General features: G+C 38.3%; 2 protein-coding genes across 4 annotated transcripts in view; one reads left to right on the top strand and one right to left on the bottom strand.

Moving 5' to 3' along the window:
- LOC126291899 (thioredoxin, mitochondrial) overlaps window positions 1-5,599 on the bottom strand; it is a 31,645-nt gene extending 26,046 nt beyond the window's left edge. Inside the window, exon 1 of one of the 2 annotated variants that reach the window (XR_007551910.1) lies at window positions 5,318-5,506. Coding sequence is in view for 1 of the 2 variants with exons in the window: in XM_049985627.1 (XP_049841584.1) it covers window positions 5,318-5,410 (93 nt within the window). In the remaining variant the exon portion in view is untranslated. Of the gene's footprint in view, window positions 1-5,317 lie in introns of both variants that reach the window. The other variant, XM_049985627.1, reaches the window with a different exon arrangement.
- A 4,389-nt stretch (window positions 5,600-9,988) lies between these two features.
- The window catches only part of LOC126291896 (mitochondrial import inner membrane translocase subunit TIM44), a 68,521-nt gene continuing 58,243 nt past the window's right edge, over window positions 9,989-20,266 (top strand). The window contains exons 1-5 of one of the 2 annotated variants that reach the window (XM_049985625.1): window positions 9,989-10,242; window positions 10,480-10,590; window positions 10,699-10,859; window positions 10,953-11,086; window positions 15,941-16,220. In XM_049985625.1, the coding sequence (XP_049841582.1) occupies window positions 10,234-10,242; window positions 10,480-10,590; window positions 10,699-10,859; window positions 10,953-11,086; window positions 15,941-16,220 (695 nt within the window). In that variant the 5' untranslated portion in view covers window positions 9,989-10,233. Of the gene's footprint in view, window positions 10,294-10,479; window positions 10,591-10,698; window positions 10,860-10,952; window positions 11,087-15,940; window positions 16,221-20,266 lie in introns of both variants that reach the window. The other variant, XM_049985624.1, reaches the window with a different exon arrangement.

Genomic DNA, 20,266 nt, shown 5'->3' with positions numbered 1-20,266 from the left:
TTACGCTGCGATTTAACGCACATGTACTATTTTAAATGTTGGGTGGCTTGTTCCAGCGAGTTAAAAAAACGGTCAATCGGAGGTACCAGAATGCTGTTTGGGTGTTTTTTGCCTGAAATAAAGCCATGCTCCTGTGACATCCTGAAAGCAATCATGTGGGTACAAATTTAGAGATTAGATTCCGTTTTCATTCTATACACCCAAAAATGAGATTATTCTCATGGGTGTGGAATAAGTCAGAAAGTAAAACATAAAACATTTGAATATAATACTCACTATCCTGATAATTTGTCAGGAGTTTGTCAAAATATGTCAATACACTACAGTAAACTGGAACTGCTAATATTTACAGAATTAACACAAAGTCAGAAAGAAACAGTTATTTACTTTTAATACATTCAGCATACACAAAATACCTGGTCTTGAATGTTGTGATCAAGTGCTGTCAAAACTGAAACTTAACTGATACTTTGACTTAAGCTGGTCTAACAGTCCCTGTTAAGATATTCATCTGTAGAGCAGAAGGAACTGCCTGCCAAAATGTCTTTCAAACTCTGTTTAAATTGTGCTTTATCTGAAACTAAGTTTTTAATGGTTCCTGGCAATTTACTGGAAATGTGCATTCCTGAATACTGGACCCCTTTTTGAACAAAGATAAGTGATTGTCCTTATTCATAGTATTGATGCTATTGAGCTATTGGTTGGAAATAGAGACACATCAATTTCAACAAATTTCATTAAGAAATAAATATATTGAGAAGCAGTTCCTTGAACAGGTTTCTACACGACATTCTTGAATTTACACCACAAATGCTTACATGCTTTTGCACACTAAAAGCTTTTGCTCAGTTTGACGAGTTATCCCAGAATATGATCCCATATGACATAGTAAAATGAAAGTGAGCAAGCTATATATTTATATCTCCTACATCTGACATCGTTCTCAATGCAAAGAGAGACTTGTTTAGGCATTTCAGCAATTCTGTGGTATGCCCTTCCTAACCGAATTTATTATCGAGTTGCAATCTCATAAATTTAACACCATCAACCTCTTCGATATGCATGTCTTCATATGCTATACACATGGTGGAAGGAAATCTCTTACAAGTTTTGAACTGGGTCTTTTCAAAGTTTAATGACAGTGAACTAACTTTAAACTACTTATTCAGTGAAAATTTGATTAGCAGTCATTTTTAAATCTGTACTTGATTGCTATTTATTCAAATGTCTGTACCATCTGAAAACAAAACAAACTTCGCATCTGGCAATGTAACAGGTGAGAGGTCATTAACACACACACAAAAAAGCAACACACCCAACACCACATGCAATTAATTCCCAAGAATGATTGCTTACTCCTCTGGTATTTCGCAGTGGCACTCTTTGTTTCCTGTTAGTTAGGTAAGATTTGAACCATTTCACAGCACTGCCAGTGACACCACAATATTCTAAATTACTTAAGAGAATGCTGTGATTCACAAAAAGGATTTTGACAGGTCACAGAAAATGCCAGTAACCTCTAATTTGTTACTTAATGAATTAAATACACTCAGACTGTATGTATAAATAGCCTTCTCTATATCAGAAACCTTAAGGGCAGGTTTAGGGTAAAACTGCAAAAAACTTCCATTTTTTTAAATTGTGTAATTTATTAGATTGATTCTTTAAGAATAACACCGAAAAGTTCCGAATTATTGCTAGAAATATGTTTTAAAAAAGTGTGTTTGGACATCTGCGCCTGTGATGCCCTCTCTTTCTATGCTGTGATCCATATTTTTCTATGCTAGAAATTTTTTGTGCATTAATTTTTTATTCACACAATAGAAATAAACTGCAGATGAGTCCAGAAAGCTATGAGAAAGATTATGTTTGCTCGTTTCTTTGTTTACAATTTTTTTTAAATACTACATGCTACTAACTTATTTCAGTTTTAGTTTTGCATATATCAACCTGTTTTGCTCAATATGGGTCACAACAAGGGCCACTTTTTTTTTTTTTTTTTTTTTTTTTTAACTGAGGACATGTGAAATATCACATGTAAAAGGACAGGAAATTTAAACAACAGTGTTACAAATAACTGCACACGTAACTATAGTGGCAGTAGTGGAGGAATGGAAGAGGCTGGTGTTGCTAGTATATTTCAACATTCTGTCGCGTGTGACACGCGAGTTACTTTGGTGAAAGTGACTAAAATTTTCAAACATACTCAAGAACTGAAGCCCTATGGAGTTGGTAGTGGTGGTGATGATATAGTGCAGAAATTTGAGGGTATTGGACATGTACAGAAATGAATGGGATCAGGACTTCTGCAACTGACAGGATCGTACAAAAAACAAAAACTTACATGTGCCAAAAGTTTATATCCATTTACATTTATATTTTCCATATCTGTGACTATGTGGTGTTCAGATAGGCATAGTACATCTATTACACCCTCAGTTTCTAAATCTTCCAAACAAACAAACAGCTGATCTCCTTTGTTTGTTAATCCTCTTATATTCTGATGCAATATACTAACAATTTTTCACTGTACTCTTATGAGAATATTGTGATATTTTAACTTTTTTGTACCTGCCTGTATGAGCTTCTCATTAAGCTTAATTCCATTCAATGTTGGATCACTGCAGACTGATCCTAACCTAAAAAATGAGGTACCCCAATGAGTTTCAGTGCCCCCCCCCCCCCCCCCCCCCAAGGATTTTGCTATCAACCCAGCCACTTTACCCTTTCGTTTCCTATTGAGATGCAGACCATGCTTAGTGAAATCTCGCCTACCAATAGCATCAATAGGAACCAAACCTATGTCTAACCCAGCACCCACCTGGCACAGCCACTTACAGAGCTGTCCACAGCTGGGGCTGATCATACTGCACAAAAACTCGCACCAATCCGACATTTGTATGGTTTGTTGCAGTGGCTGTTTTTACCAGGTTACTTTCAATGTTGTAGCCATGAGCCCTATCATCAATACTGTTTCCTGCTGCACCCACTGTCACAACATGATCCTTCTGTGTAAATCCTTTGCACAAGGACCCCTCTCAACCACCATCAGTGCCAACATGGCCTGGTCTACAGCTGTCAAGAGGTTGCCACTGCTCCACAGTATTCACTGTTGTCACTAGAAAGCTAACAAAGATGAAAGAAGTGGTTCTATAAATGACCAAGTCAACTAAGTAATGAAGCTACAAGACGATGGGAGGGGGTGAAAGGGGGGGGGGGGAGGAAATTTTAAGCCATGTATATACATCTGGGAAATACGAACAGACAAGTCACCTTCATTATACCAAAATAACACAGCAAATTCTTTACAAAAATGATTACAATTTTAAAAAGAACACACAGCTTTTTGCTCAAAAATTCTATTAATAACATTTAAAATATTTGTGTTAGGCTGCATATGTTCAACTGCATGTTTAAATACACGTTATTACGAAAGGTAATATAATAGTACTGATTAATGTGAGTGGCTGATCACTTCATAAAAAAATGAAAGAGCCAGTCACATTGTTAAATACTAATATTACCCCAAATAGCTGAGGGAGGATGTCGAACCCAACACAAAATATTTAAACTTTACTAACATTTGTGTTGTTGTCCACTATAATTTGTGGCAAATTCTAAGGATATCCAAGGGCTGCCCTCTTATTAGTAAATAAAACACATATAGCTAAAGTACTGACCATACACTTTTACTTGGTATGGGAGCAAAGGATGATCGGATCAGATCTCGATAAGATTTCAAAGCGATGCAAAGATTGGCAGCTTGGCTTATATGTTCAGTAATGTAAAATTATGCACTTCACAAAATGAAAGAACATAGAATCCTAAGAACTATAATACCAATGAACCACTGTTGGCATTGGCTAACTCGTACAAATACTTGGGTCTAACACACTGTAGGGATATGCAACGGAATGATCACATAAGCTCAGTCATGAGTAAAGCAGATGGTGGACTTCGGTTTACTGGTAGAATGCTGGAGAAGAGCAATCAGTCTACAATACTGCTCAAGTGTGTGGGACCCATATCAAATAAAACTGACAGTGGATACTGAATGTATACGGGAAAGGGGAGCACGAATGGTAACAGGTTTGTTTAATACATGGGAGTGTGTCACAGAGATACTGAAGGAATTGAACTGGAAGAAAGTAGACATTAACTATCCCGAGAAAGTCTATTAACACAGATTTAAGAACTGGCTTTAAATAATGACTCTAGGAATATACTACAATCACCTGTGTATACCTCGCACAGGGTTCATGAGAATAGGATTAGAATAATTACTGCATGCACTGAGGCATTCAAACAATCATTCTTCCTATGCACCATATGTAAGTGGACACTGTCACATAGCTATGGCTGGCAAAGAGTGTAAACATTCTGGAGTGGTACGAGATCAGCTGATGTCCACTGATCACAGAGAGGCCAAGTAAATGTGAGAGATCAGTATGATGTTCAGGCTCCAAAGGGTTGTATCACACTGAATACTAGTGGCTCCTCTTTTTAATATGTAGCTGTGTGTCATGGTGTAATGCACTACTTTGAGTCTCAGAGACTTGTCCATTATCTAGTACAGGTTTCTTACATTTATCTCACAGTTTTGGTTTCTATGATGAAAAGTGTGTTAAATATGGTATGAATGTAAACATTAGGCTATGCCACAGGTAAATCTGCTATCACAATTTTTATTTGTCATTCACATTCACAACCAAATTATCATCTTACATCCAAATCTAGACCTTGAAACATCCTACAGATTGGTTTGTCACTACAACAAAGATTTCGGGAGGGGTAGGGTCCAAAATCACATTCTAGCCTATTTGTGGCATACTTCATGGTCAAATGGTAACACTTAATGGTCACTGCCAGTTATTCATTAGTAGCAACAACTCTTCCTCCCGTTGACTTGTCTTGTCAGTGAGATATGAGCTTGTAACGAGATAGGATCATCTTACATTGCCATATCCATGTTTTCTGTGTCTGATACATTATGCTTAGAATGGGCTTCTAAACTTTTGTTTCTTTAGTCAGTCTTCGTATTGTGTGTCCACTGGTTTTAGGTTTAGAATTACTATTCTTTTCCTGACCAAAATTTTGCTTTCTGCTTTTAATGCCAATGAAGAAATTTTTGGACGGTCCGAAAGCTCAAGAGCTGACTATTTTTAAATATGTATGTCCACTTCAACCTTGCTCTACTTGTTTCCGTTTCTGACAGCTATTAACTACCTACTTTTTCCTCTGTGATGGATATTGCTGCAATGAACATTAAATTTGACTAGATCTATCTAGATAACATGTGACTCAAGCATCTTCTCACCTGATTTTTAACTATAAGGGCCTTGGCAGTGGCAGGAGTACGTGAAAATGCTCGTGCCAATGGCCTCCAAGTAGGTCTCAGTAGGGCCAACATGGTGGAAACTGCTCAGTTGGTCTGAAGGAAAACACAAACACGGCACATGGGTTCAGCACCGTTGAAGTGGCTTCGCCATTCGAAGTCTTGTCACATAAGCCATAGTAAGCATAGCAATGCTACAGCAGGATGAGGCACCAAGTAGTACCATGACAGCGACACGTCTCACAAAATCTTCATCGTACACCTGAAACAGAATACATAGCTATGATTTTGTGAAAAAATGAAAAGTTGTGCATCATCTGAAATGTCTGTGTTCTCAAGGTGGTTTATGGACTTTAAAATGTACTGCAGTGGAAACTGAGTGAATGTTGTAGTTGTGGTCTTCAGTCCAGAGAATGGTTTGATGCTACTCTATCCTCTGCAAGCTGCTTCATCTCCAAGTACCTACGGCAACCTACATCCTTCTGAATCTGTTTAGTGTATTCATCTCTTGGTCTCCCTCTATGATTTTTACCCTCCACACTGCCCTCCAATACTAAATTGGTGATGCCTTGATGCCTCAGAATAGGTCCTACCAACCGATCCCTTCTTCTAGTCAAGTTGTGCTACAAAGTTCTCTTCTCTCCAATTCTGTTCAATACCGCCTCATTAGTTATGTTATCTACCCATCTAATTTTCAGCATTCTTCTGTAGCACCAAATTTCGAAAGCTTCTATTCTTGTCTTGTCTAAACTATTTATTGTCCACGTTTCATTTTCATACATGGCTACACTCCATACAACGACTACTTGACACGTAGCTAAATCTGTACTCGATGTTAACAAATTTCTTCTCTTCAGAAACACTTACCTTGCCATTGCCAGTCTACATTTTATATCCTCTCTACTTCAACCATCGGCAGTTATTTTCCTCCCCAAATAGCAAAACTCGTTCACTACTTTAAGTGTCTCATTTCTATTCTAATTCCCACAGCATCACCCGATTTAATTCAATGACATTCCATTATTCTCGTTTTGCTTCTGTTGATGTTCATCTTATATCATCCTTTCAAGACACAGTCCATTCCGTTCAGCTGCTCTCCCAGGTCCTTTGCTATCTCTGACTGAATTACAATGTTTTCAGCGAACCTTGAACTTTTTATTTCTTCTCCGTGGATTTTAATACCTACTCCAAATTTTTCTTTTGTTTCCGTTACTGCTTGATCAATATACAGATTGAATAACATTGGGGATAGGTTACAACCCTGTCTCACTCCCTTCCCAACCACTGCTTCCCTTTCATGCCCCTTGACTCTTATAACTTCCATCTGGTTTCTGTACAAATTGTAAATAGCCTTTCGCTCCCTGTATTGTACCCCTGCCATCTTCAGAATTTGATGGAGGGTATTCCAGACAACAGTGTCAAAAGCTTTCTCTAAGTCTATAAATGCTGGAAATGCATGTTTGCCTTTCCTTAATCTATTACCTAAGGTCATCTGTATTATCTTCCATTTCTATATTATAATATTGTCCTCAAGAACATCACCCTTGTACAGACCCTCTATATTCTCCTTCCGCCTTTCTGCTTTCCCTACTTTGCTTAGAACTGGGTTTCCACCTGAGATCTTGATGTTCATGCAAGTGGTTCTCTTTTCTCCAAAGGTCTCTTTAATTTTCCTGTAGGCAATATCTATCTTACCCCTAGTGATATGCGCCTCTACATCCTTACATTTTTCCTCTAGCCATTTTGCACCTCCTGTCCATCTCATTTTTGAGATGTTTGTATTCCTTTTTGCCTGCTTCATTTACTGCATTTTTGTATTTTCACCTTTCATCAATTAAATACAATATATCTTCTGTTACCCAAGGATTTCTATTAGCCCTTATCTTTTTACCTACTTGATCCTCTGCTACCATCACTATTTCATCTCTCAAAGCTACTCATTCTTCTTTTTCTACTTTATTTCTTTCCCAATTCTTGTCAATCGTTCCCTAATGCTCTCCCTGAAGCTCTCTACAACCTCTGGTTGTTTCAGTTTATCCAGGCCCCATCTCCTCAAATTCCCACCTATTTGCAGTTTCTTCAGTTTTAATCTACAGTTCATAGCCAATAGAGTGTGGACAGAGTCCACATCTGCCCCTGGAAATGTCTTACAATTTAAAACCTGGTTCCTGAATCTCTGTCTTACCATTATATAATCTATCTGAGGCCTACTAGGCTTCTTCCATGTATACAACCTTCTTTTATGATTCTTGAACCATGTGTTAGCTATGATTACTTTATGCTCTGTGCAAAATCCTACCAGATGGTTTCCTCTTTCATTCCTTACTCCCATTCCATATTCACCTACTACGTTTCCTTCTCTTCCTTTTCCTACTATCAAATTCCAGTCACCCATGACTATTAAATATTCATCTCCCTGCACTATCTGAATATTTTTTTTTCCTCATCATACCTTTCTTCAATCTCTTCATCATCTGCAGAGCTAGTTGGCATATAAACTTGTACTACTGTGGTAGGCGTGGGCTTCGTATCTATCTTGGCCACAGTAATGTGTTCACTATGCTGTTTGCAGTAGGTTACCCACATTCCTATTTTCCTTTTCATTATTAAACCTACTCCTGCAATACCCCTATTTGATTTTGTATTTATAACCCTGTATTCACCTGACCAAAAGTCTTGTTCCCCCTGCCACCGAACTTCACTAATTCCCACTATATCTAACTTTAACCTATCCATTTCCCTTTTTAAATTTTCTAGCCTACCTGCCCGACTAAGGGGCCTGACATTCCACACTCCGATCTGTGGAACACCAGTTTTCTTTCTCCTGATAACAATGTCGTCCTGAGTAGTCCCCGCCCAGAGATCCGAATGGTGGACAATTTTACCTCCGGAATCTTTTACCCAAGAGGATGCCACCATCATTTAACCACACAGTAAAGTTGCATGCTCTTGGGAAAAATTACGTCTGTAGTTTCCCCTTGCTTTCAGCCGTTTGCAGTACCAGCACAGCACGGCCGTTTTGGTTAGTGTTACAAGGCCAGATCAGTCAATCATCCAGACTGCTGCCCTCTTCAGGAACCACACGTTTGTTTGCCCTCTCAACAGATACCCCTCCGTTGTGGTTGCACCTACGGTACGGCTATCTGTATCGCTGAGGCATGCAAGCCTCCCCACCAACAGCAAGGCCCATGGTTCATGGGGAGAGGGAGTGAATGTTATGATTATGTAAATTGATTGCATCAGCTCTTGTTGGTTTCAGTAAATAATATTAGCATCACCTCTTGGTAATTTCAGTAACTGATACTAAACAGTTTTTTGTGTAGTCCTTATTGTTTCAACTCAGTGCAGTGTTTGTATTCTGCTCTTATTTAAGTTGTGATTTACTGTATGTGTCTATGTTGTTTGATTCGAACATGATAAATAAATGCATGGTTGTCGTACTGTAGCAACTATAAACTGGGTGACTTGACCTGCTGGGAAATGAACATGACCTGTGCAGAAGCTAACAGCACTGTAGCATAGAAGATGTTAACACACAAAATCACCATTTATGCGAGTACGCAGGCCCACCAGCAAGGGAAACTGCTTAATATTCTATTTAAACTTACAATGACAACAAATTAATTTGTACTCTGACGTTACTGATCATTCGTTTGCAGGAATGTAAGGTGTGGCATAGAAACCATATTTGTTGTAATTAAGTGACAGCAAGCTTAAAACGAGCAACAGAGGTTTTTAGGAGACACTAATTAATAACGTCTGTATATTTTCTTTTATAAAACCTATGTAGATCAGGAAGGGCATTGTTTTCCTACCACCATCCTAAGGCCAATACATTCTGCTTTATCACATTTAGCGAATATATTACAGTCGACTTAACTTAGAACAGAGGGAAAATGCTTATATTCGTTTGCTACGAAGAGTACCTGTTGTACTTTGCTTGCTCAAGTCAGGCCACTCACTTCACTACAGCTTTGAAGACTACACTCTGTTCTAGATAACTATGTAACGCTACTGTATATTTCACTCGCCCTGGGAAAAATGAAAATACTGATACCGCATACGGAAATGTGGGATTGCAAGCTGATTAATCGATTAAGCAGAGAAAAATCTTCGATGAGAGCGCTATATAAGTCAAAAGCACAAGCCAATAGCAACTGTACACCTTTACATCGCAATTTATCGCAGGACAAACACTAAACAAGATTAGAAGTTACAGAACTTCCACTCACATAAATGAACGTTCACATAACTGAAGAACGAAACACAGCAAAAGTATTCTCAAACTAAGGTTAGCGTAAAGGTCAATTAACACACTAACTAAAATTACGCTGGTCTTTAAATACAGTGCTTGTGAAATTTTTCCATACAGTAACCAACCCTTCACTTATTTATTGTAACAATTTGTCTCTCCATACATATTGCTGATAACTGTTAGCGGTGAGAACATCGTTTTAAATACCACTGCGCGGCGTTAAAATAAGTGTATAAACACATACCTTGTACGTTATGGGTGTTGGAAACTGTGATTCCCTGGGAATTAAGATCAAAATTACAGTAACACACGAGGCTGCAGCTACTAATATTAAACTAATATTCTTGTTCGTCCTCCGCGCTACAATACACAAGACGACTGCCGTCAACCAAATAGCGATTACGATAAACAGTCCGACTCCAACACCAAGTACGCGGGTAGTCATACTGCTTTTAACTTCAGATTTTTCAAAAGCTTGATAACATCGTGTCACTTGCTGTTCACTAACACAAAATTTACGCGCGATTTCCTACTGTGAACAACTGCTTGATTGTTGACAATATTTAAAACTTTATGCAAGCAACATCAAGCAGCGTGCTCTCAGTCATTCAGCTGTTCTTGTTGCTGCAGAGTAACATAAGAAATGAGTGGGGTACGTCCTACCTGGTGAACTCTTGTACTGTATGAATTGATGCATGCGATGGTAATAACGCCACGTGAGATGTAAAAATGTACTTTTTGGAAGTAATTGTTTATAAATGTGATCTTAGTGATTTTGGGACAGTAGAGAGCGTTAAATGAACCGAGTTAGGGGTTATGTGTATGTACGAGCCACGGCAACGATGTAATATTTATGCCTGATAATTACTAAATAACTTCGCCTTTTCAGCTGCAGAGTAAAATATTGAAACCTGGGGTGGTTCGCTGTTGCATTCATCGCACACCGAAAACAGAAATTGTACGACACACTGCTGCAGCCACTCAAAATGGGACGGTACCTGTGAGTAGGAAGATGCTGTGCATGAATTTTGTACTGCTGATCCACTGGTTTCAACATTTTATGTTTCTTTTTTTTTCTTTTTATTTTTTTTTGTATAACGTATTCCAGGTTAGATTATATTCCTCGCAGAGGAAACCAAACTTTTTCTCTCAGTTTATTGAAAACATCAAACAGGAAATGGCAAAGAATAAAGAGATGAAAGAAAGTTTAAAGAAATTTAGAGAAGAGGCAGAAAAATTGGAGCAATCGGAAGCATTACAGAAAGCAAGGTAAGAGTGTTATTTTTGTTATAATCCACAATGACAAATTAAGCATGTGTGTTGGATTATGAGACTAATATACCTATGCAATAACTTGTGAAGGCAGAAGTTCCAAACGGTGGAATCTGAAGCTTCAAGGAGCACTGAAGTAATAAAGGAGAAGTTTGGCACAATTAAGGAGAAAGTGCAAGAAGCACTAGAGGAGGCTGGAAAATCTGAAATAGCAAAGAAAGCTGGTGAGTGTTAATATAATGAATGATTGGCTACACCAGAATTTTCTGTCTTTTAGTCAGATTATTTTGCTTTGTGGTACAGATTGTTTTTCCAGATTTACTTATTTAGTCTTGTCACTTGATACTTCTGTCTAAGGTAAATATTTCCTATCACGGTTCTCAATGCATTACAATATTGTTTTTAAGTTGTGGTAGGTGGATAGTAAATGAATCTACATGAAATTGCAAAATGTTTTAACTTGAATTCACTACTACATCTTTGTGACTCATGCTAGTCCCTTCTAATTTCTCACTTTTTTATTCATTGTTGTACATCCTCAACACCTAGTCACTTTGTTGACCAGTCTTATGTGGGATGTTCATATGATTTATATATTTTGCTCTTTATTTGTTGCTGCAGTGAATTGTCAAATGTCATACAATCATCTTTGTTATTCTCAGTGTGTCTATTACCACATAACCTTTAACACTCCAACTGTGTCCCATGTCCTTTTTAACTTTTACTAAGTTCAGCAAGTACTCTATACAGCTCCAGAGAAATTTAGGATTAACTAAAGCATTGTATACTAATATACCAAATCACAAGCAAACTGCCATCTCATAACTTAACATAAACCTCAAGCTATTGTACAGATAAGTCTGTCAACATAAATGCATTCCAAAAACTAACATAGATGGAAAAGATATACTGTAAACGTTCTGTTCCCTTTATGTTTGCACACTGCTGCTATCTCATCATTAAGTTACAAATGAAGCGGGCATCTGGCAGTTGGCACGAAATTTAAGACAAATGAGCTATCAATGTAATAGTTGTGTACTTGGAGCATTTCTTTGCATTGTTTTCCTTTAAAGTCAGCAACACAATTTTCATCGTAATCCTCAGGCTGTTCTCCAATTTGATAAGTTTTATAATATAAGCAAATCATTTGCCTTTTTCCATTACTTACATGTTTGAAAACTTCTGTAGGAGTTAAAGGTCGGGTGCTGTTTTTTCAGTCCTCAGTTTTGGTCGAAAGTATGAGTGTAACAAAAAAAAAAAAAAAAAAAAAAAAAAAGCCTTTTGAATTACACAATGGGTTTTTGTCAAATTTTGTAGCCAAACACAGAATGGAAAATATCAAAGTATTCAGTGTGAAAATTAGTTTTGCTTAGAAAATTAATTTGTTTGAAAGTAATCAGGGTAATTAAGAAATACTTAATTAGTGATTTGAGGGAAAATTGAAATATTTCATGAATCTATGTAAATGAAGAGTGTTTCAGAGGGAGCAGTAGGGAAAGATTGGCAAGAACAGGGGAAAGAAATACAGGAGATCAAGAATAGGTAGCTTTGAGAAATGAAATAGTGAAGGTAGCAGAGGATCAAGAAGGTAAAAGACAAGGGCTAGTAGAAGTCCTTGGATAGCACAAGGGAGATTGAATTTAACTGATGAAAGGAGAAGCCGTAAATGAAGCATGTTATATATAAAAAAAAACAAACGTCTCAAAAATGAGATCGACAGGAAGTCCAAAACAGCTAAGTGGGAATGGCAAGAAGATAAATGTAAGGATGTAGAATCATATATCATTAGGGGTAAGACATGCTGCCAACAGAGAAAAGAGAACCACCTGTAGGAGTATCAAGAGCTCAGATGGTAAACCAGTCCTAAGTAAGGAAGGTAAGTCTGAAAGGTGAAAGGAGTATACAGAGGGTCTGTGCAAGTGCCATGTACTAAAGGCCAATAATATGAAAATGGAAGAAGATGTAGATGAAAATTAGATGAAGATACAATACTGCGTGAAGAGTATGATAGAGCACTGAAAGACCTGCATGAAGAATGTGACAGAGAACTGAAAGACCTAAGCAGAAACAAGGCCCTGGAAGTAGACATTTTGTTACAAATCTGATAGCCTTGGGAGAGCCAGCTGTGACCAGACTCTTCCATCTGGTGGGCAAGATGTGTGACACAGGTGAAATATCCTCAGACTTCAAGAAGAATATGACAATTCCAAAGAAAGTAGGTGCTGACAGGTGTCAAAATTACTGTGGGGAAGATCGGTTTGGATTCTGTAGAAATGTAGGAACACGTGAGGCAATACTGACCATATGATTTAGGAAAGGCAAACCTACGTTTCTAACATTTGTAAACTTGGAGAAAGCTTTTGACAGTGTTTACTGGAATACTCTCTTTCAAATTCTGAAGGTGGCAGGGGTAAAATACAGCGAGCCAAAAGCTATTTACAATTTGTACAGAAACCATATGACAGATATGATAGTCGAGGGGCATGAAAGGGAAGCAGTGGTTGACAGGGGAGTGAGACAGGGTTGTAGCATATCCCTGATGTTATTCAATCTGTATATTGAGCAAGCAGTAAAGAAAACAAAAGGAAAAATTTGGAGTAGGAATTAAAATGCTTCAAGAGTAGTAAAAACCTTGTGGTTTGCTGATGACATTGTAATTCTGTCAGAGACAGTAAAGGACTTGGAAGAACAGTTGAATGGAGTGGACAGTGTCTTGAAAGGAAGATATAAGATAAACATCAACAAAACCAAATGAGGATAATGGAATGTAGTCGAATTAAATCAGGTGGTGCTGAGAGAATTAGGTTAGCAAATGAGAGACTTAAATTAGTAAAAGAATTTTACTATTTGTGCAGCAAAATAACTGATGATGGTCAAAGTAGAGAGAATGTAAAATGTAGACCAGCAGTGCCAAAGAAAGCGTTTCTGAAGAAGAGAAATTTGTTAACATCAAGTATAGATTTAAGTAACAGGAAATCTTTTCGGAAAGAATTTGATGGGGTTTAGCCACAGTTGATAAACAGTCTAGACAAGAAGAGAATAGCTGCTTTTAAAATTTGGTGCTACAGAAGAATGCTGAATATTAGATGGGTAGATCCCGTAATTAATGAGTAGGTATTGAACGGAACTGGGGAGAAGAGGAATTAGTGGCACAAGTTGACTAGAAGGAGGAATCTGTTTGTAGAACATGTTGTGAGGCATCAAGGTATGACCAATTTAGTATTGGAGGGAAGCATGGAGTGTAAAAATCATAGGAGACCAAGAGATGAATACACTAAGCAGATTCAGGAGGATGTAGGTTGCAGTATCTACTCGGAGGTGAAGAGACTTGCACAGGCTAGAGTAGCATGGAGAGCTGCATCAGACCAGCCTTTGGACTGAAGACCACAACAACATGTAAATGAAGTCCAGAATGAGATTTTCACTCTGCAGCGGCACTGATACGAAACTTTCTGGCAGATTAAAACTGTGTGCTGGACCGAGACTCAAACTTGGGACCTTTGCCTTTCACTGGCAAGTGCTCTACCATCTGAGCTACCCAAGCACGACTCACTCCCCGTCGTCACAGCTTTAATTCCGCCAGTACCTCGTCTCCTACTTTCCAAACTCCACAGAAGCTCTCCTGCGAACCTTGCAGAACTAGCATTCCTGTAAGAAAGGATATTGCGGAGACATGGTTAGCTTTAGAATGGTAAAACTTCTGACAACTACAATTAAATTGCTCTTTTATGGTGATGGCAATGAGTGTGAAGGTCAACCATATCCACAGGTGAAGAATTTATAATTACATTTCTCATCTAATTATATATTGTGGATTTTTGTCTTTCATGGAGAAAAATAAAATCAATCTTAGCATGAATTGAAACATTTATGCTTTACACTAATGCCTGACATAAGAATAACTAATGATATATTCTTATGTCAGGTCACTTATTAGTTTGATGACAGTCTGTTTTGATGTTGTACTAATTGCTAGGCTGAACAAAGAGTTCCTTTGCCTTAGTAACTATTTCAGATCACAGAAGGTAAGTTTGCCTCAAGAGATTCAGGGCATCAACTGTTTTGTAATCTCACTATTGTGCTCTGTGATAACTTTACATTACTAGGTCACTATAGTCAATAGTTCATCAGTGCAGATGTCAGAAGATTTTCTGTTGCACTGCATAATTGTGTTATGGAGGAGTTAGTTATGAGAGGAGTTAGAGTGCATAACATTATTTCCTTTGGGCTATATTCACTTTATATAAGGGACAGCTTTAATCAGGGAAATTTCAGCTGAAACTTTAATGCCTACTGCTACTAGCAAAGTCATCCAATTTTACAGACCTCATAAAACACAAAACAAATTATCTAGAAAATTAAGTTTAAGTGCTCCTCCCAGATGAAGAAATTAGCCCAGCGGAGGAAAAAGTGACATACTTCATCAAACCACTCAGAAGGTGTTATGGAGAAAAATCCTCTTGGAGGATAAAACTTTGCTATTGAACTGTTGTCATGTTGTTTGATTCTTATTGACATATTGACAGTAGCTCTACAGAATCTAGTGGATAAGTTTTATATTTATAGATGATTGTTTGATTGTCAGGTTCTATATTTGATACAGATTATTTATGCTGATCATATGAAAACTTCTCTCACACCTCATTATCACGGTACTTACGAAAATCTCTGGCATCCAGCCCATCAGTTGGCAAGACTCACTGAAGCCAGGATCATTTCTGAAGATGTCCTACACAGCTCTGGATGAAAAGTCAGGATTGAAAGTTTCTGAGAATACAACCATGCTACTTGGAAGATTCACCAGCAACACCTTTGTAACTACTGTCTTTCTGCGTTGTGTACATAGGAAAAAGTTCAGGGGAATTTGAATTTATGCACAACTGGGTGCTACAGTAGGCAGTAGAAGGATTTCATTCTAATACCGTCTTTCTGTTGTATGAATATGAGTTTCACAACATTCCTCCATTGGGTTCTGGTATCCAGTTCCCTCAAAGTGAAATATACTTACTTCTTCATTAGACTTTGTCTATTAATTGATGAGGATGATGCATTAATATTGTGAACGTCTTTTGTGGCAGGTCAAATTGGTGAAGAGCTCGGTAAATCAGCAAGGGATGCAGCAGAAGCAGTTCAGGAGAAAGGGGCAGCACTGAGTCAGTCAGGTGCATTTCGTGCTGTCACTCAGGGAGCATCAACTATCAAGAAGGAAATTGAAGAATCTGGAGTGCGAGCAAACTTGTACCGTCCTCCGGAGCGCTTGCGAAAGCGTGTAGAGTTTGCTGCTGCTGCCCGTGATGCTGCCAAGGACATTGCACCTGATACAGAGTCTACCGGAATCGAATTGCACAAAGATTCAAGGTAATTTGGAGGAAAAAAAAACAGATATTAAACAGTGGATTTGAAATTGCTGTAAATGTGAATGATGGTGGTAAAACTTAAGCCAGTTGATACCTCATTCACAACCTTGCTATCAAATGTAGAGGTATGACCTGACACCGTTTTCCTTTAGAGTGTTGTTCATTTTTATGTACCGTCTACAAATTTAACTGAATAGTGTGTGTAGTCTCCATCTCAAGGAATGTTCTGGGAAATGTTAGTTATGAACTTAAGTTTATGTGAAATGCTACATTTGAGACTCGTGCTGAATATCAAAAGGTGCTTGGCTTGTTTGAAATCGTATCACTATTGAGTGCATGCAACAACAAATTCTTGTTCAAACAAATTTCAGACTTGCAGCTGGTTGTTGTTTATTACATACTACAATATTTCAACTGGGCATCTGCCAGCCGTTTTTAGATGAGCCATCAAAGCCTTCGTCAGTCTTCGATGGCTCACCTGAAGATGACTGGAAGGTGCCCAGTTGAAATATAATGAGATATATTAATGCCTCAACTTAAAACCCTGAGTTATCTCATTTTTATTATTTTGACAGAAGCTCGAATTCCCGAGTACACTCGGACAACTTCAGAACAGACCACTGAAAAAATAAAATGCCGCTTATATCCATTTCAGCATTGATAGTCAAGTGTTCGGCCACTAGAGTGCATTTGGTTCTGCAGTGGAACCTCACATAATTCATTCCAGAATCTTACTCATTGTGAGAAACACTCATTAAGCAAAACAATTTATCCCATATAAATTAATGTAAAATACGATAGTGTGTTCCATGTAGAAAAAGTACAAAAAGTTTCATCTTATTCATGCCATTTAGTCATAGAAAATTATACATGTAGTATTATGTACTTTGTTATTCATGATACATAAGTAAGTCTTTTTACTAGGGTGCTATCTATAGTAATTGGTTTCTGCCGACACTTCAACACTCGACAAAAATGAGACAGATAAATTTGTAGCATGCTTTATTGGAGTGATGGTTTTCAATCTACAGTGCAATCGATCTCCATGCTTTCAGCATTTATCTTACTGTGCCAGAAGATTGCTGGTTTTCTGTTACTGCCACTGCCTCACTCTCCCCCTCCTCCCCCCTTCCCCCCCCCCCCCCCCCCTTCTTCCAAAGAAACCCTCTCCACAGTTTCCTGCTGTCTAACACACTGCAGCTCTGTAAGCTCTTTGGTCGTCATTTCTTGGCTGTGATCTTCCACAAGCTCATTGATATCATTGTTATCCATTTCTAGTGCCATGCTCTTAGTGAAAGACACAATCTTGTTGACTAGAGGCTCCACAGGTACTGACTCAAATACCTCAGAGTCACATTCGACAACACACTCTAGCCAAAGCGTCTTCCAAGCACAAGTGAGTTTTCTCGGTAACTACTTTCCCATGCCTTTTCAGTCATCTTGACGCACACAATGATGTTGAAGTGGTATTTCCAAAACTCTCTGAAAGTGGGAGTGATAGCTTCAGTGAACTCAAAGCAGAGCTTGAAGAATCTTTAAACTAGACCTTCTTAAAGTTAGAAATAATCTGCTAGTCCATAGGCTGGAGTAACGGAATTGTGCCGGGAGGCAGAAATTTGATCTTGAGGAATTGAAATTCTTCGAGGAGGTGGTCTTGTAGGGCTGAAGATTGGGCAGGAGCATTGTCATAACAAGCAAGACATGGAGTGGCAGATTCGTCTGAATCAAATATTTTTTCACTGAAGGATCAAACAGTTGATTGATCCAATCACGAAAAAGGTCAATGGTCACCCAAGCCTTGTTGTTGAATCTCCACATCACATTTAACCTGGACTTAACACTGCTCGAATGCTTGTGGAATTTCCAAATGGTAAACAATCAATGGTTTAATTTTCAAATCGCCACTTGAATTGGTACAGAACAGCAGTGTGAGACAGTCTTTGAATGGCTTGTGGCCAATCAATGCATTCTCCTCTGCCGTTGTGAAGGTATGCTGTAACATCTTTTTCCATAAAAGATCCACTTTGTCACAATTAAAAACCTGTTGCGGCAGATAACCCTCAGAATATACGAGCATCTTGAAGTTGCTGATGAAGTTCTCGGCTGCCTTCGTGTTGGTGCTGGCTGCTTCACTGTCCCTCACAATGCTGTGGATGCTGGTTCTCCTCTTAAATTCTCAAACAATCCACGACTTCCCTTAAACACTTCTTCAGCCACTGATGATCCTGGTGTCACCTTAACGAGGTCAGCGAAAATCATTCTCACCTTCTCATAAACAATGTTGTCTGTTATAGTGTTCGCCTTGCAATTGTTTTTCATTTATTCATATAAGGACCAACCTTCAACATTGGACAGAACTAGAAACCGTTGTTTAGATACTCTCGTCACTCCTTTTGAAGCATTATCTTCTTAATCTTCTCCTTGTTCTTGAGGATAGTGCAAATAGTTGATGTAGATGATTGTATGTGTATGCTAAATCAGCAATGCTCGCACCACTTTCTTGTTTTTCAGTGATTTTTCCTTTCATTTCTAAGGTCATTTTCTTTCTCTTATGGTCGTCTTCTTGCGGCTTTATCTTTGGGGATATTTCTACAAAGGCAATTAAAATTTGCACACATAAAAACACTGTTTGAACAAAAGTTTAGCAAAATTTGTGATCACAAGCTGCACTAAGATGGTACCAGAAAGAGTACTAAACCCAGACTGCAGTACATACTAAAGACATTGTTAATATGCTGCTGCCGACAATGAAAGGTGTTTGTATTGTTGAACGTTTTCCCTGACACACACAATGCCTGGTGATGACACATTAAATCGTTATCACTCGCTGTGTGAAACATCACTCCTAAAGCAAGTCATTTTTTTACAATTTGTTTTGCTCGTTGTGTGAATTGCGCATCATGGGAAATGATTGTTAAGTGAGTGTCTGCTGTACATCTGTAGCCTTGCTGTCGCATTTTGGTTGAGGTGGTTGCCACTAGATATCGTCTTCACAGTGTGCAGCTTTAGATACTCAGCAACAAAACTCGCACTTTTAAGACTCTCTCTCCTGTATTGTGGTTTAGGCAGTGCTTCGGAAAAAGGGTGGCTGTAGTGATCCTGAGTTTGGAATTTAGTTTCACAGCCCAGAAAGTGAAGAAGAATGTGATGTTACTTCATAGAAACTGAAAGTGACGATTGTTCATCGGTTGAGTGATAAGTGCTTGCCAGTGGTAATCCACTGCTCTCCATCCAGCTTCTCCAAGATCTATGTTAATGGAAAACTGTTTTGAAATACTTGATTAGACTTCATAGCTACATGGAAACAAAAAAATGACTATAAGTTTCAGGGTTTTTTAGTGAAAGTTGAGTGCATGAGTATACTCGGTATTTTATTATTGGTGATCTTCAAAATTTTACAACTCATTATTTTGAGCTTTAAAAGCTGTATTTGTACGAGGGTGGTTTGTTCATGTGATATTTATTGAACTGTTACCTGTAAAAACGTGTCACGCCAGTGCTCTTGGAAGAGAACTGTGGCAGTGATGTGGCACTGTTGTTGTTCCCATGTAGTGATTTGCGAAGATGGAAAAAATTGAGATTCGCGCAGTGATTAAGTACTTCGTAAAGAAAGGTATGAAAGCAAAAGACATTCATGCAGATTTCCAGAATACACTGGAGACTCTGCTCCTTCATTTTAAACTGTTGCCAAGTGGACAAATGAATTGAAATTTGGTCGGGAGAGTTTGGAAGATGATCCACACAGAAATTGGCCAAGATGTGTCACTACTCCAGAAATCATTGCAAAAGTGCACAAAATGGCCATGAAGGATTGCCGATTGAAAGTGTGTGAAATTGCCCGTGCTTGCCAGATGTCATCTGAAATGGTATATCAAATTTTACCTGAAGAATTAGAAATGAAAAAATATTATCTGCAAGATGGGTGCCACAACTCTGGACGCTGGATCAAAAACATGTGCTGTCGCCATGGCAAAATTACATGAACTATGGTATGAATTGTTGCCACACCCACCTTATTCACCTGATATGGCTCTGTCAGACTTCCAT

The sequence above is a fragment of the Schistocerca gregaria genome, chromosome 9 (genome assembly GCF_023897955.1).
Source record: "Schistocerca gregaria isolate iqSchGreg1 chromosome 9, iqSchGreg1.2, whole genome shotgun sequence".
NCBI lineage: Eukaryota > Metazoa > Arthropoda > Insecta > Orthoptera > Acrididae > Schistocerca > Schistocerca gregaria.
Note: the sequence above shows the minus strand (reverse complement) of the source record. Positions and strands in the feature narration are given on the sequence as shown.